This window comes from Bombina bombina, chromosome 7 (genome assembly GCF_027579735.1).
Source record: "Bombina bombina isolate aBomBom1 chromosome 7, aBomBom1.pri, whole genome shotgun sequence".
Taxonomy (NCBI): domain Eukaryota; kingdom Metazoa; phylum Chordata; class Amphibia; order Anura; family Bombinatoridae; genus Bombina; species Bombina bombina.
Window position 1 is genome coordinate 352,941,362 of NC_069505.1, and position 17,616 is coordinate 352,958,977.

Below are 17,616 nucleotides of genomic sequence, written 5' to 3' on the forward strand. Positions count from 1 at the left end.
CATTCCACAAGGGCTGTCTCGTCTTCTTGGGCTTTCAAAAATGAAGCTTCTGTGGAAGAGATTTGGAAGGCTGCAACTTGGTCCTCTCTGCACACTGTTTCTAAATTTTATAAATTTGATACTTTTGCCTCCGCTGAGGCCTCTTTTGGGAGAAAGGTTCTGCAAGCGGTGTCTGCCTGTCTTGTTCTCCCTCCCTATTCATTCTGTGTCCTCTAGCTTGGGTATTGGTTCCTACTAGTAATTGAATGACATTGTGGACTCTCCATATCTTAGGAAAGAAAACAAAATGTATGCTTACCTGATAAATGTATTTCTGGATATGGAGAGTCCACAAACCCCATCCTTATTAAGACAGTTAATTTTGTCTAAACCTCAGACACCTCTACAACTTTGTGTTTATTTCTTTTTCCATTTCCCTTTGGTCGAATGACTGGGTATTATGGGTAGGGGAGTGATACTTAACAGCTTTGCTGTGGTGCTCTGTGCCTCCTCCTGCTGGCCAGGAGTGATATTCCCACTAGTAATTGAATGACGTGGTGGACTCTCAATATCCGGAAAGAAAGAAATGTATCAGGTAAGCATAAATTTTGTTTTTTCTAGATAACACTTCATAGGATGAATGCCTGTTAACTTTGTATATTTACCACTTTTCTATAGGATTATCGACCTCTCTCAGCAAGAGAAAGGAGAAGGCTTAAGCAATCACAAGAAGAAATATTTGCATCAGGTAATATATTTACTAATGTTTTAAAGTGATATGAAAATCAAACTTTAACTTTCAGGATTCATTGAGAGGGTGTTACTTAAAAAGCTTTCCATTTTACTTATGTTATCAAATGTACCTCTTTCTCTTAAAGGGACATGGAGCCCAAAATTTTGTTTTTAATTATTCAGATAAAGCATACAATTTCTCCAACATAGGTGTGTCCGGTCCACGGCGTCATCCTTACTTGTGGGATATTCTCTTCCCCAACAGGAAATGGCAAAGAGCCCAGCAAAGCTGGTCACATGATCCCTCCTAGGCTCCGCCTTCCCCAGTCATTCTCTTTGCCGTTGTACAGGCAACATCTCCACGGAGATGGCTTAGAGTTTTTTAGTGTTTAACTGTAGTTTTTATTATTCAATCAAGAGTTTGTTATTTTAAAATAGTGCTGGTATGTACTATTTACTCTGAAACAGAAAAGAGATGAAGATTTCTGTTTGTAAGAGGAAAATGATTTTAGCAACCGTTACTAAAATCGATGGCTGTTCCACACAGGACTGTTGAGAGGAATTAACTTCAGTTGGGGGAACAGTGAGCAGACTTTTGCTGCTTGAGGTATGACACATTCTAACAAGACGATGTAATGCTGGAAGCTGTCATTTTCCCTATGGGATCCGGTAAGCCATTTTTATTACAAGACAGTAAATAAGGGCTTCACAAGGGCTTTTTAAGACTGTAGACATTTTCTGGGCTAAATCGATTCATATATAAACATATTTTATTCTCCATAGCCTTGAGGAATTATTTTAATCTTGGGAATTTTGTAAAATAACCGGCAGGCACTGTATTGGACACCTTATTCTCTAGGGGCTTTCCCTAATCATAGGCAGAGTCTCATTTTCGCGCCTGTATTGCGCACTTGTTTTTGAGAAGCATGACATGCAGAGGCATGTGTGAGGAGCTCTGATACATAGAAAAGACTTTCTGAAGGCGTCATTTGGTATCGTATTCCCCTTTGGGCTTGGTTGGGTCTCAGCTAAGCAGATACCAGGGACTGTAAAGGGGTTAAATATAAAAACGGCTCCGGTTCCGTTATTTTAAGGGTTAAAGCTTCCAAATTTGGTGTGCAATACTTTTAAGGCTTTAAGACACTGTGGTGAAATTTTGGTGAATTTTGAACAATTCCTTCATACTTTTTCGCAATTGCAGTAATAAAGTGTGTTCAGTTTAAAATTTAAAGTGACAGTAACGGTTTTATTTTAAAACGTTTTTTGTACTTTGTTATCAAGTTTATGCCTGTTTAACATGTCTGAACTGCCAGATAGACTGTGTTCTGAATGTGGGGAAGCCAAGGTTCCTTCTCATTTAAATAGATGTGATTTATGTGACACAAAATTTAGAGAAAATGATGCCCAAGATGATTCCTCAAGTGAGGGGAGTAAGCATGGTACTGCATCATCCCCTCCTTCGTCTACACCAGTCTTGCCCACACAGGAGGCCCCTAGTACATCTAGCGCGCCAATACTCCTTACTATGCAACAATTAACGGCTGTAATGGATAATTCTATCAAAAACATTTTAGCCAAAATGCCCACTTATCAGCGAAAGCGCGACTGCTCTGTTTTAGAAAATACTGAAGAGCATGAGGACGCTGATGATATTGTTTCTGAAGGGCCCCTACACCAGTCTGAGGGGGCCAGGGAGGTTTTGTCTGAGGGAGAAATTTCAGATTCAGGGAAAATTTCTCAACAAGCTGAACCTGATGTGATTACATTTAAATTTAAGTTGGAACATCTCCGCGCTCTGCTTAAGGAGGTGTTATCCACTCTGGATGATTGTGAGAATTTGGTCATCCCAGAGAAACTATGTAAAATGGACAAGTTCCTAGAGGTCCCGGGGCCCCCCGAAGCTTTTCCTATACCCAAGCGGGTGGCGGACATTGTAAATAAAGAATGGGAAAGGCCCGGTATACCTTTCGTCCCTCCCCCCATATTTAAAAAATTGTTTCCTATGGTCGACCCCAGAAAGGACTTATGGCAGACAGTCCCCAAGGTCGAGGGGGCGGTTTCTACTCTAAACAAACGCACCACTATACCCATAGAAGATAGTTGTGCTTTCAAAGATCCTATGGATAAAAAATTAGAAGGTTTGCTTAAAAAGATGTTTGTTCAGCAAGGTTACCTTCTACAACCAATTTCATGCATTGTCCCTGTCACTACAGCCGCGTGTTTCTGGTTCGATGAGCTAGAAAAGGCGATCACTAGTAATTCTCCTTCTTATGAGGAGATTATGGACAGAATCCGTGCTCTCAAATTGGCTAATTCTTTCACCCTAGACGCCACTTTGCAATTGGCTAGGTTAGCGGCGAAAAATTCTGGGTTTGCTATTGTGGCGCGCAGAGCGCTTTGGTTAAAATCTTGGTCAGCGGATGCGTCTTCCAAGAACAAATTGCTTAACATTCCTTTCAAGGGGAAAACGCTGTTTGGCCCTGACTTGAAAGAGATTATCTCTGATATCACTGGGGGCAAGGGCCACGCCCTTCCTCAGGATAGGTCTTTCAAGGCCAAAAATAAACCTAATTTTCGTCCCTTTCGTAGAAACGGACCAGCCCCAAGTGCTACGTCCTCTAAGCAAGAGGGTAATACTTCTCAAGCCAAGCCAGCCTGGAGACCAATGCAAGGCTGGAACAAGGGAAAGCAGGCCAAGAAACCCGCCACTGCTACCAAGACAGCATGAGATGTTGGCCCCCGATCCGGGACCGGATCTGGTGGGGGGCAGACTCTCTCTCTTCGCTCAGGCTTGGGCAAGAGATGTTCTGGATCCTTGGGCGCTAGAAATAGTCTCCCAAGGTTATCTTCTGGAATTCAAGGGGCTTCCCCCAAGGGGGAGGTTCCACAGGTCTCAATTGTCTTCAGACCACATAAAAAAACAGGCATTCTTACATTGTGTAGAAGACCTGTTAAGAATGGGAGTGATTCATCCTGTTCCATTAGGAGAACAAGGGATGGGGTTCTACTCCAATCTGTTCGTAGTTCCCAAAAAAGAGGGAACGTTCAGACCAATCTTAGATCTCAAGATCCTAAACAAGTTTCTCAAGGTTCCATCGTTCAAAATGGAAACCATTCGAACAATTCTTCCTTCCATCCAGGAAGGTCAATTCATGACCACGGTGGATTTAAAGGATGCGTATCTACATATTCCTATCCACAAGGAACATCATCGGTTCCTAAGGTTCGCATTCCTGGACAAGCATTACCAGTTCGTGGCACTTCCGTTCGGATTAGCCACTGCTCCAAGGATTTTCACAAAGGTACTAGGGTCCCTTCTAGAGGTGCTAAGACCAAGGGGCATTGCAGTAGTACCTTACTTGGACGACATTCTGATTCAAGCGTCGTCCCTTCCTCAAGCAAAGGCTCACACGGACATTGTCCTGGCCTTTCTCAGATCTCACGGATGGAAAGTGAACGTAGAAAAGAGTTCTCTATCTCCGTCAACAAGGGTTCCCTTCTTGGGAACAATAATAGACTCCTTAAAAAATGAGGATTTTTCTGACAGAGGCCAGAAAAACAAAACTTCTAAACTCTTGTCAAATACTTCATTCCGTTCCTCTTCCTTCCATAGCGCAGTGCATGGAAGTAATAGGTTTGATGGTAGCGGCAATGGACATAGTTCCTTTTGCGCGCATTCATCTAAGACCATTACAACTGTGCATGCTCAGTCAGTGGAATGGGGACTATACAGACTTGTCTCCGACGATACAAGTAAATCAGAGGACCAGAGATTCACTCCGTTGGTGGCTGTCCCTGGACAACCTGTCACAGGGGATGAGCTTCCGCAGACCAGAGTGGGTCATTGTCACGACCGACGCCAGTCTGATGGGCTGGGGCGCGGTATGGGGACCCCTGAAAGCTCAGGGTCTTTGGTCTCGGGAAGAATCTCTTCTACCGATAAACATTCTGGAACTAAGAGCGATACTCAATGCTCTCAAGGCTTGGCCTCAGCTAGCAAAGGCCAAGTTCATACGGTTTCAATCAGACAACATGACGACTGTTGCGTACATCAACCATCAGGGGGGAACAAGGAGTTCCCTGGCGATGGAAGAAGTGACCAAAATCATTCAATGGGCGGAGACTCACTCCTGCCACTTGTCTGCAATCCACATCCCAGGAGTGGAAAATTGGGAAGCGGATTTTCTGAGTCGTCAGACCTTACATCCGGGGGAGTGGGAACTCCATCCGGAAATCTTTGCCCAAATTACTCAACTGTGGGGCATTCCAGACATGGATCTGATGGCCTCTCGTCAGAACTTCAAGGTTCCTTGCTACGGGTCCAGATCCAGGGATCCCAAGGCGACTCTAGTAGATGCACTAGTAGCACCTTGGACCTTCAAACTAGCTTATGTATTCCCGCCGTTTCCTCTCATCCCCAGGCTGGTAGCCAGGATCAATCAGGAGAGGGCATCGGTGATCTTGATAGCTCCTGCGTGGCCACGCAGGACTTGGTATGCAGACCTGGTGAATATGTCATCGGCTCCACCATGGAAGCTACCTTTGAGACGAGACCTTCTTGTTCAAGGTCCGTTCGAACATCCGAATCTGGTCTCACTCCAACGGACTGCTTGGAGATTGAACGCTTGATCTTATCAAAGCGAGGGTTCTCAGATTCAGTTATTGATACTCTTGTTCAGGCCAGAAAGCCTGTAACTAGAAAAATTTACCACAAAATATGGAAAAAATATATCTGTTGGTGTGAATCTAAAGGATTCCCTTGGGACAAGGTAAAAATTCCTAAGATTCTATCCTTTCTTCAAGAAGGATTGGAGAAAGGATTATCTGCAAGTTCCTTGAAGGGACAGATTTCTGCCTTGTCTGTGTTACTTCACAAAAAGCTGGCAGCTGTGCCAGATGTTCAAGCCTTTGTTCAGGCTCTGGTTAGAATCAAGCCTGTTTACAAACCTTTGACTCCTCCTTGGAGTCTCAATTTAGTTCTTTCAGTTCTTCAGGGGGTTCCGTTTGAACCCTTACATTCCGTTGATATTAAGTTATTATCTTGGAAAGTTTTGTTTTTGGTTTTACGTACTAAACCTGGTTTTCTTCCGAAAGTTGTTTCTAACAAAAACATTAACCAGGAGATAGTCGTGCCTTCTTTGTGTCCGAATCCAGTTTCAAAGAAGGAACGTTTGTTGCACAATTTGGATGTTGTTCGCGCTCTAAAATTCTATTTAGATGCTACAAAGGATTTTAGACAAACATCTTCCTTGTTTGTTGTTTATTCTGGTAAAAGGAGAGGTCAAAAAGCAACTTCTACCTCTCTCTCTTTTTGGATTAAAAGCATCATCAGATTGGCTTATGAGACTGCCGGACGGCAGCCTCCTGAAAGAATCACAGCTCATTCCACTAGGGCTGTGGCTTCCACATGGGCCTTCAAGAACGAGGCTTCTGTTGATCAGATATGTAAGGCAGCGACTTGGTCTTCACTGCACACGTTTACCAAATTTTACAAGTTTGATACTTTTGCTTCTTCTGAGGCTATTTTTGGGAGAAAGGTTTTGCAAGCCGTGGTGCCTTCCATTTAGGTGACCGGATTTGCTCCCTCCCTTCATCCGTGTCCTAAAGCTTTGGTATTGGTTCCCACAAGTAAGGATGACGCCGTGGACCGGACACACCTATGTTGGAGAAAACAGAATTTATGTTTACCTGATAAATTACTTTCTCCAACGGTGTGTCCGGTCCATGGCCCGCCCTGGTTTTTTAATCAGGTCTGATAATTTATTTTCTTTAACTACAGTCACCACGGTATCATATGGTTTCTCCTATGCAAATATTCCTCCTTTACGTCGGTCGAATGACTGGGGAAGGCGGAGCCTAGGAGGGATCATGTGACCAGCTTTGCTGGGCTCTTTGCCATTTCCTGTTGGGGAAGAGAATATCCCACAAGTAAGGATGACGCCGTGGACCGGACACACCGTTGGAGAAAGTAATTTATCAGGTAAACATAAATTCTGTTTTTAAACCACTTTCTTGACCCTACCTAGCTAATGCTTACCAGATGAGATCCCCTCCCAAAAGGGGGCATGGACAGAAATTACTACACTCCTTTTATCTATATGAAGATGACCTCACTTTCTCATCGCTCATTCCTATTTCTGTCCATCATAGGATGGAGAGAGCTGGTTTCCTCCTCTGGACCTATGTGAAGTGTAGGTGGAGGCTGCTTAAGCTATATGTCCCCACTGGGCTGCTTATTCTATCTCTGCCTGTTCACTAGGTGAGGAAGCAGAAGGCATGCCTTGATTGGTATCTTCCATAGGGCGCCATTTTGTTAACCTCATATCATGCCATGATCCGGCGTCAAGTCATGCTGTATGGACAGTAAAACGTATTTAATTTGGAAGGCTCAGAAATTTTGTTGGTTTCAGAAGCACAGAGCTACTGAGATGTTTGTGCTAAAAGCACAACTACCTTAACTTTTAAAGCATGCACACTTACTCTGCCTCTGTGGCTGCGTGTTGACTCTTAACCCTTTTTGTTGTTTAATCCAATAATGTTTGTTCTGTCTTTTAGCAAAAAAAAAAAAAAACTTTAATTCAGGATCAAAGTGTTTTTACTTTATATTCCTATTTGCATTTGCTTTTGCTTTGTTTTATTGTATTTTTCAATCTCTAATTTTCTATATTTTGCACTCCTTTTAGTTTTGCTTTTTCAGCCACTGCAATCCCAATTTGTTTTGGTATCTCTGATTTGTTGACTTCACTGATATGAAAAAAAGTAAAAAATATTGATCCTAGTACCTTGATTTCAGAGCACCTTTTTGGTTTTCTAGTTCATATGTATTTCAGACATTGGCCTCTATTTAACAAGGTCTGGCGGACCTGATCCGACAGTGCGGATCAGGTCCGCCAGACCTCGCTGATTACGGAGAGCAATACGCTCTCCATATTCAGCATTGCACCAGCAGCTCACAAGAGCTGCTGCTGCAACGCCGCCCCCTGCAGACTCGTGGCCAATGGGCCGCCAGCAGGGGGGTGTCAATCAACCCGATCGTACTCGATCGGGTTGATTTCCGGCGATGTCTGTCCGCCTGCTCAGAGCAGTCGGACAGGTTATGGAGCAGCGGTCTTTGTGACCGCTAATTCATAACTGCTGTTTCTGGTGAGTCTGAAGAGTCCTTTCGGAGCTTGATAGATAGGCCCCATTGTCACCATTGTATTCCTGAAGGTTTTTTTTGTTTATAGGCTATATAGGAATGTTTATTCTGGTATCTCTGCTTCTTGCTTGTTATATGTACAATTTTAAATAAATAAAAAATAATATATATATTTATATTATGTGACATAATATGTATTATGCTATATTAAATGATACTTTTTATGTTCTAATCATCTTATAACCTTTACGGATCTTCTATATCTTCTGTCTCTACATATTTCTGTTTCCATCCTGTACTCTTCTTGAGTATTTTCAGTTGCTACTGTTGTACAAGTTTATCGGTCTCTTTTTCTGATCTCTAATTAACTGCTGAATTATTAAATGATCTGTGTTTTCTGAAGTATGTTCTCTCTTATAGCAGGAAATGCTAGATCTCCTATTCCTATTCAGTTTAAAGGGATATGAAACCTAAATTTGTTCTTTCATGATACAGATAGAGCATATCATTTTAGACAACTTTCTAATTTACTTCTATTATCAAATTTTCGTCATTCTCTTGGTATTTTTTGTTGAAAAGCAGGGCTTAGTAGCCTGCCCATTAATGGAGCTTCTATATGGCAGTAGTTTTGCAAGAATTGTGTTCATATGTAAGAGCACTAGATGGCAGCACTATGTCCTGCCATGTAGTGCTCCAGACACTCAGGGCTAGAGTACGAGTTGTGCGTTAGCCTTAAAAAGCAGCGTTAAGAGGTCCTAACGCTGCTTTTTAACGCCCGCTGGTATTACGAGTCTTGCAGGTACAGGCTCACCACTCACTTTTTTGGCCAGACTCGAAAATACCGCAAATCCACTTACGTCAATTGCGTATCCTATTTTCTCCTGTTAAGTGTAGTCAGTCCACGGGTCATCCATTACTTATGGAATATTTCTCTTCCTAACAGGAAACTGCAAGAGAATTACCCAGCAGAGCTTGCTATATAGCTCCTCCCCTCACCTGTCATACTCAGTCATTCTCTTGCAGCCTAACAGATAGGAAGCTGTGAGAGATCTGTGGTGTTTTTTAACTTAGTTTTATTTCTACAATCAAAAGTTTGTTACTTTTAAATGGCACCGGAGTGTGCTGTTTATTCTCAGGCAGCTTTAGAAGAAGAATCTGCCTGGGTTTTTTTCTATGGCCTTAGCAGACGTAACTAAGACCCACTGGCTGTTTCTCATCTGAGGAAAAGTGAGGTAACTTCAGAGAAGGGGAATAGCATGCAGGGCCCCCCTGCAACAAATAGGTATGTGCAGTAAATTATTTTCTGAGGAGTGGAATTGACTGAGAAAATACTGCTGATGCCATTGTAAAGTAAGTTCAGCCTTAAATGCAGCGATAGCGACTGGTATCAGGCTGATGTGTGTGTGTGTGTGCACTGAATGTATTTTCTAAGGAATGGAATTGACTCTGAAAATACTGTAAATACTGAAATAATGTATGAGCCTTAACTGCAGTAAATGCGACTGGTAGCAGGCTTATTAATAATAATACATAACTTTCAAATGTATGTTTAAAACGTTTACTGGCATGTTAATCGTTTTTTGTGAGGTACTTGGTGATAAAACTTATTGGGGCTTGATTTTTACCACATGGCCATTTTTGTTTTCTGCATAGAAACAGTTTCTGAGCTTCCCCACTGTTGTAATATGAGTGGGAGGGGCCTATTTTAGCGCTTTTTTGCGCAGTAAAAATTCAGTCACAATCTGTCTACTTCATCCTCCATGATCCAGATCGTCTCTAGAGAGCTCAGGGGTCTTCAAAATCCATTTTGAGGGAGGTAATCAGTCACAGTAGTCCTGTGACAGTGTATTTTACTGTGAGAAAAACGTTAATTATATAATTGTTATCCGTTTTTGGGTACTAAGGGGTTAATCATCCATTTGCTGGTGGGTGCAATCCTTTGCTAACTTAATACATTTACTGTAAAAATTTGGTTGCTATAACTATTTTTGTTCATTGTTATTTCAACTGTGTCAGTTTTTCTGTGCTTCTTAAAGGCACAGTAACGTTTTTTATATTGCTTGTAAATTAATTTTGAAAAGTATTTCCAAGTTTGCTAGTGTCATTGCTAGTTTGTTTAAACATGTCTGACTTAGATGAATCTCTTTGTTCACTATGTTTAAAGGCCAATGTGGAGCCCAATAGAAATTTGTGTACCAATTGCATTGATGCTACTTTGAATAAAAGTCAATCTTTACATGTAAAGAAATTATCACCAGACGACGAGGGGGAAGTTATGCCGACTAACTCTCCTCACGTGTCAGTACCTGCGCCTCCCGCTCAGGAGGTGCGTGATTTTGTGGCGCCAAGTACATCAGGGAGGCCCTTACAAATCACTTTGCAAGACATGGCTACTGTTATGACAGAAGTATTATCTAAGTTGCCAGATTTAAGAGGCAAGCGCGATAGCTCTGGGTTAAGGATAGAGCGCGCGGATGAGATGAGAGCCATGTCAGATACTGCGTCACAGTTTGCAGAACGTGAGGACGGAGAGCTTCATTCTGTGGGTGACGGATCTGATCCAGGGAGACTGGATTCAGAGATTTCCAATTTTAAATTTAAGCTAGAGAACCTCCGCACATTGCTAGGGGAGGTATTAGCGGCTCTGAATGATTGTAACACGGTTGCAATTCCAGAGAAATTATGTAGGTTGGATAAATACTATGCGGTGCCGGTGTGTACTGACGTATTTCCTATACCAAAAAGGCTTACAGAGATTATTAGCAAGGAGTGGGATAGACCTGGTGTGCCTTTTACCCCTCCTCCCATATTTAGGAAAATGTTTCCTATTGACGCCACCACACGAGACTTATGGCAGACGGTCCCTGAGGTGGAGGGAGCAGTTTCTACTTTAGCTAAGCGTACCACTATCCCGGTGGAGGATAGTTGTGCCTTTTCAGATCCAATGGATAAAAAATTAGAGGGTTACCTTAAGAAAATGTTTGTTCAACAAGGTTTTATTTTACAGCCCCTTGCATGCATTGCGCCTGTCACTGCTGCGGCAGCATTCTGGTTTGAGTCTCTGGAAGAGGCCATTCGCTCAGCTCCATTGGATGAAATAATGAACAAGCTTAAAACACTTAAGCTAGCTAACGCATTTGTTTCTGATGCCGTTGTGCATTTAACCAAACTTACGGCTAAGAACTCCGGATTCGCCATCCAAGCGCGCAGATCGCTATGGCTTAAATCCTGGTCAGCTGACGTGACTTCTAAATCTAAATTGCTTAATATTCCTTTCAAAGGGCAGACCTTATTCGGGCCCGGCTTGAAAGAAATTATTGCTGACATTACGGGAGGTAAGGGCCATGCTCTACCTCAGGACAGGGCCAAATCAAAGGCCAAACAGTCTAATTTTCGTGCCTTTCGTAACTTCAAGGTAGGAGCAGCATCAACTTCCTCCGCTCCAAAACAGGAAGGAGCTGTTGCTCGTTACAGGCAGGGCTGGAAAGTTAACCAGTCCTGGAACAGGGGCAAGCAGGCCAAGAAACCTGCTGCTGCCCCCAAGACAGCATGAAGAGAGGGCCCCCTATCCGGAAACGGATCTAGTGGGGGGCAGACTTTCTCTCTTCACCCAGGCTTGGGCAAGAGATGTCCAGGATCCCTGGGCGTTGGAGATCATATCCCAGGGATATCTCCTGGACTTCAAGACTTCTCCTCCACGGGGGAGATTTCATCTTTCAAGGTTATCAGCAAACCAAACAAAGAAAGAGGCGTTTCTACGCTGTGTACAAGACCTCTTACTAATGGGGGTAGTCCACCCAGTTCCGCGGACGGAACACGGGCAGGGATTCTATTCAAATCTATTTGTGGTTCCCAAAAAAGAGGGAACCTTCAGACCAATCTTGGACTTAAAAATCCTAAACAAATTTCTAAGAGTTCCATCATTCAAAATGGAGACTATTCGAACCATCCTTCCCATGATCCAAGAGGGTCAGTACATGACCACGGTGGACCTAAAGGATGCCTACCTTCACATACCGATTCACAAGGACCATTACCGGTATTTGAGATTTGCCTTCCTAGACAGGCGTTACCAGTTTGTAGCTCTTCCCTTCGGATTAGCTACGGCTCCAAGAATCTTTACAAAAATTCTAGGATCACTTCTGGCGGTACTAAGACCGCGAGGCATAGCGGTGACTCCGTACCTAGACGACATTCTGATACAAGCGTCAAGTTTTCAAACTGCCAAGTCTCATACAGAGATAGTTCTGGCATTTCTGAGGTCGCATGGGTGGAAGGTGAACGTGGAAAAGAGTTCTCTATTACCACTTACAATAGTTCCCTTTCTAGGGACTCTTATAGATTCTGTAGAGATGAAAATTTACCTGACAGAGGCCAGGTTATTAAAACTTCTAAATGCTTGCCGTGTCCTTCACTCCATTCCACACCCGTCAGTAGCTCAGTGCATGGAAGTAATCGGCTTAATGGTAGCGGCAATGGACATAGTACCATTTGCGCGCCTGCATCTCAGACCGCTGCAATTGTGCATGCTAAGTCAGTGGAACGGGGATTACTCAGATTTGTCCCCCCTACTAAATCTGGATCAAGAGACCAGAGATTCTCTTCTATGGTGGCTCTCTCGGCCACATCTGTCCAAGGGGATGACCTTTCGCAGGCCAGATTGGACGATTGTAACAGACGCCAGCCTTCTAGGCTGGGGAGCAGTCTGGAATTCCCTGAAAGCTCAGGGATTATGGACTCAGGAGGAGAAACTCCTCCCAATAAATATTCTGGAGTTAAGAGCAATATTCAATGCTCTCCTAGCTTGGCCTCAGTTAGCAACTCTGAGGTTCATCAGATTTCAGTCGGACAACATCACGACTGTGGCTTATATCAACCATCAAGGGGGAACCAGAAGTTCCCTAGCGATGTTGGAAGTCTCAAAGATAATTCGCTGGGCAGAGTCTCACTCTTGCCACCTGTCAGCGATCTACATCCCAGGCGTGGAGAACTGGGAGGCGGATTTTCTAAGTCGCCAGACTTTTCATCCGGGAGAGTGGGAACTTCATCCGGAGGTCTTTGCTCAACTGGTTTGTCGTTGGGGCAAACCAGATCTGGATCTCATGGCGTCTCGTCAGAACGCCAAGCTTCCTTGTTACGGATCCAGGTCCAGGGACCCGGGAGCGGTGCTGATAGATGCTCTGACAGCCCCTTGGGTCTTCAACATGGCTTATGTGTTTCCACCATTCCCAATGCTTCCTCGTTTGATTGCCAAGATCAAACAGGAGAGAGCTTCGGTGATTCTGATAGCGCCTGCGTGGCCACGCAGGACCTGGTATGCAGACCTAGTGGACATGTCGTCCTGTCCACCATGGTCTCTGCCTCTGAGACAGGACCTTCTAATTCAGGGTCCTTTCAAACATCCAAATCTAATTTCTCTGAGGCTGACTGCATGGAGATTGAACGCTTGATTCTATCAAAGCGTGGTTTCTCGGAGTCGGTTATTGATACCTTAATACAGGCTAGGAAGCCTGTTACCAGACAAATTTACCATAAAATATGGCGTAAATATTTACATTGGTGCGAATCCAAGAGTTACTCATGGAGTAAGGTTAGGATTCCTAGGATATTGTCCTTTCTACAAGAGGGTTTAGAAAAGGGCTTATCTACTAGTTCGTTAAAGGGACAGATTTCTGCTCTGTCTATTCTTCTACACAAACGTCTGGCTGAAGTTCCAGACGTTCAGGCTTTCTGTCAGGCTTTAACTAGGATTAAGCCTGTGTTTAAGTCTGTTGCTCCGCCGTGGAGCTTAAACTTAGTTCTTAATGTTCTTCAAGGCATTCCATTTGAACCCCTTCATTCCATTGATATCAAGTTGTTATCTTGGAAAGTTCTGTTTTTGATGGCTATTTCCTCGGCTCGGAGAGTCTCCGAGTTATCTGCCTTACATTGTGATTCTCCTTATCTGATTTTCCATTCAGACAAGGTAGTTCTGCGTACTAAACCTGGGTTCTTACCTAAGGTAGTTACTAACAAGAATATCAATCAAGAGATTGTTGTTCCATCCCTGTGTCCTAATCCTTCTTCAAAGAAGGAACGACTTTTGCATAATCTGGACGTAGTCCGTGCCCTGAAATTCTATTTGCAGGCAACTAAGGATTTTCGTCAAACTTCTTCCCTGTTTGTCGTTTACTCTGGACAGAGGAGAGGTCAAAAGGCTTCGACTACCTCTCTCTCTTTTTGGCTTCGTAGCATAATACGATTAGCCTATGAGACTGCTGGACAGCAGCCTCCTGAAAGGATTACAGCTCATTCTACTAGAGCTGTGGCTTCCACCTGGGCCTTTAAAAATGAGGCCTCTGTTGAACAGATTTGCAAGGCTGCGACTTGGTCTTCGCTTCACACTTTTTCAAAATTTTACAAATTTGACACTTTTGCTTCCTCGGAGGCTGTGTTTGGGAGAAAGGTACTTCAGGCAGTGGTTCCTTCTGTTTAATGTTCCTGCCTTGTCCCTCCCTTCATCCGTGTACTTTAGCTTTGGTATTGGTATTCCATAAGTAATGGATGACCCGTGGACTGACTACACTTAACAGGAGAAAACATAATTTATGCTTACCTGATAAATTCCTTTCTCCTGTAGTGTAGTCAGTCCACGGCCCGCCCTGTTTTTACGGCAGGTCTAAATTTTAATTAAACTCCAGTCACCACTGTACCCTATGGTTCCTCCTTTCTCGTATGCTTGGTCGAATGACTGAGTATGACAGGTGAGGGGAGGAGCTATATAGCAAGCTCTGCTGGGTAATTCTCTTGCAGTTTCCTGTTAGGAAGAGAAATATTCCATAAGTAATGGATGACCCGTGGACTGACTACACTACAGGAGAAAGGAATTTATCAGGTAAGCATAAATTATGTTTTTTCAATGGGACTTGCATAGCGCCGGTATTACAAGTCTGACAAAAAGTGAGCGGTAGACCCTCTCCTGTCAAGCCTGGTACCGCATTTAAAAGTCAGTAGTTAAGAGTGTTACACTACAACGCTGTGGCATAAAACTCTTAACTAAAGTGCTAAAAAGTACACTAACACCCATAAACTACCTATTAACCCCTAAACCGAGGCCCTCCATCGCAAACACTATATAATAAATATTTTAACCCCTAATCTGCCAAACCGGACATCGCCGCCACTATAATAAATATATTAACCCCTAAACCGCCGCACTACCGCCTTGCAAACATTAGTTATATTTATTAACCCCTAAACTGCCGCCCCCAACGTCGCCGCCGCCACTATATAAAAGTTTTTAACCCCTAAACCTAAGTCTAACCTTAACCCCCCCTAACTTAAATATAATTTAAATAAATCTAAAGAAAATGACTACAATTAACTAAATTATTCCTATTTAAAACTAAATACTTACCTATAAAATAAACCCTAAGATAGCTACAATATAACTAATAGTTACATTGTATCTAGCTTAGGATTTATTTTTATATCACAGCTAAGTTTGTATTTATTTTAACTAGGTAGAATAGTTATTAAATAGTTATTAACTATTTAATAGCTACCTAGTTAAAATAAAGACAAATTTACCTGTAAAATAAAACCTAACCTAAGTTACAATAACACCTAACACTACACTACAATTAAATTAATTCCCTAAATTAAAGGGACAGTCAACACCAGAATTTTTGTTGTTTAAAAAGATAGATAATCCCTTTATTACCCATTCCCCAGTTTTGCAAAACCAACACAGTTATATTAATACACTTTTTATTTCTGTGACTAACTTGTATCTAAGCATCTTCTGACCGCCCCTAATCACATGACTTTTAGTTATTATCTATTGACTTGCATTTTAGCCAATTAGTGCAGTGTCTGCCACTAGCCACGGGCGTGATCACAATGCTATCTATATGGCCTACATGAGCTTGCTCTCCCCTGCTGTGAAAAGTAAATAAAATAGAGGGCTTAGAAATTATCATATGCACCTTCCTAGGTTTGCTTTCAAGAGAACAAAGCAAAATTGTTGATAAAAGTAAATTGGAAAGTTGTTTAAAATTACATGCCCTATTTGAAAAATGAAAGGTTTTTTTTGGAATTGACTGTCCCTTTAACTACAATTAAATACAATTAAATAAATATCTAAAGTACGGAGAAACCCCCCCACTAAATTACAGAAAATAATAAAATAATTACAAGTTTTTTAAACTAATTACACCTAATCTAGTCCCCCTAATAAAATATAAAAGCCCCCCAAAATAATAAAAAGCCCTATCCTATACTAAATTACAAATAGCCCTTAAAAGGGCCTTTTGCGGGGCATTGCCCCAAAGTAATCGGCTCTTTTACCTGTAAAAAAAAGTACAATACCCCCCCAACATTAAAACCCACCACCCACAAACCCAACCCTACTCTAAAACCCACCCAATCCCCCCTTAATAAAACCTAACACTAACCCCTTGAAGATCACCCTACCCTTGAGAAGTCTTCACCCAACCGGGCCGAAGTCCTCAACGAAGCCGGGCGAAGTGGTCCTCCAGACGGGCAGAAGTCTTCATCCAAGCCGGGAAGAAGAGGTCCTCCAGACGGCATCTTCTATCTTCATCCATCCGGCGCGGGGTGGGTCCATCTTCAAGACATCTGACGCGGAGCATCCTTCCTGGCCGACGACTACCCGACGAATGAAGGTTCCTTTAAGTGACGTCATCCAAGATGGCGTCCCTTCATTTCCGATTGGCTGATAGAATTCTATCAGCCAATCGGAATTAAGGTAGAAAAAATCCTATTGGCTGATGCAATCAGCCAATAGGATTGAACTTCAATCCTATTGGCTGATTAGAACAGCCAATAGGATTGAGCTCACATTCTATTGTCTGTTCCAATCAGCCAATAGGATTGAAGTTCAATCCTATTGGCTGATTGCATCAGCCAATATGATTTTTCCTACCTTAATTCCGATTGGCTGATAGAATTCTATCAGCCAATCGCAATTGAAGGGACGCCATCTTGGATGACGTCACTTAAAGGAACCTTCATTCGTCGGGTAGTTGTCGGCCAGGAAGGATGCTCCACGTCGGATGTCTTGAAGATGGACCCACTCCGCGCCGGATGGATGAAGATAGAAGATGCTGTCTGGATAAAGACTTCTGCCCGTCTGGATGACCTCTTCTTCCCGACTTGGATGAAGACTTCTGCCCGTCTGGAGGACCAATTCGCCTGGCTTCGTTGAGGACTTCGGCCCGGTTGGGTGAAGACTTCTCAAGGTAGGGTGATCTTCAAGGGGTTAGTGTTAGGTTTTATTAAGGGGGATTGGGTGGGTTTTAGAGTAGGGTTGGGTGTGTGGGTGGTGGGTTTTAATGTTGGGGGGGGGGGGATATTGTACTTTTTTTTACAGGTAAACATTGGGGGTGGCAGATTAGGGGTTAATAAATATAATGTAGGGTTCGGCGATGTTGGGGGCAGCAGATTAGGGGTTCATAAGTATAATGTAGGTGGCGGCGGTGTCCGGAGCGGCAGATTAGGGGTGAATAATATAATGCATGTGTCAGCAATGTCGGGGCGGCAGATTAGGGGTTAATAAGTGTAAGATTAGGGGTGTTTAGACTTGGGGTTCATTTTAGGGTGTTAGGTGTAGACATAACTTTTATTTTCCCATAGGAATCAATGGGGCTGCGTTAGGAGCTTTACGCTGCTTTTTTGCAGGTGTTAGTTTTTTTTTCAGACGGCTCTCCCCCATTGATTCCTATGGGGAAATCGTGCACGAGCACGTTTAGCCAGCTCACCGCTAC

General features: G+C 43.0%; 1 protein-coding gene across 2 annotated transcripts in view; it reads left to right on the forward strand.

Moving 5' to 3' along the window:
* The window catches only part of NEK4 (NIMA related kinase 4), a 189,299-nt gene that overhangs the window by 122,436 nt on the left and 49,247 nt on the right, over positions 1 to 17,616 (forward strand). For both annotated transcript variants that reach the window (XM_053721029.1, XM_053721030.1), the window contains exon 11: positions 658 to 727. In XM_053721029.1, coding sequence (XP_053577004.1) covers positions 658 to 727 — 70 coding nt within the window. The remainder of the gene's footprint in view (positions 1 to 657; positions 728 to 17,616) is intronic.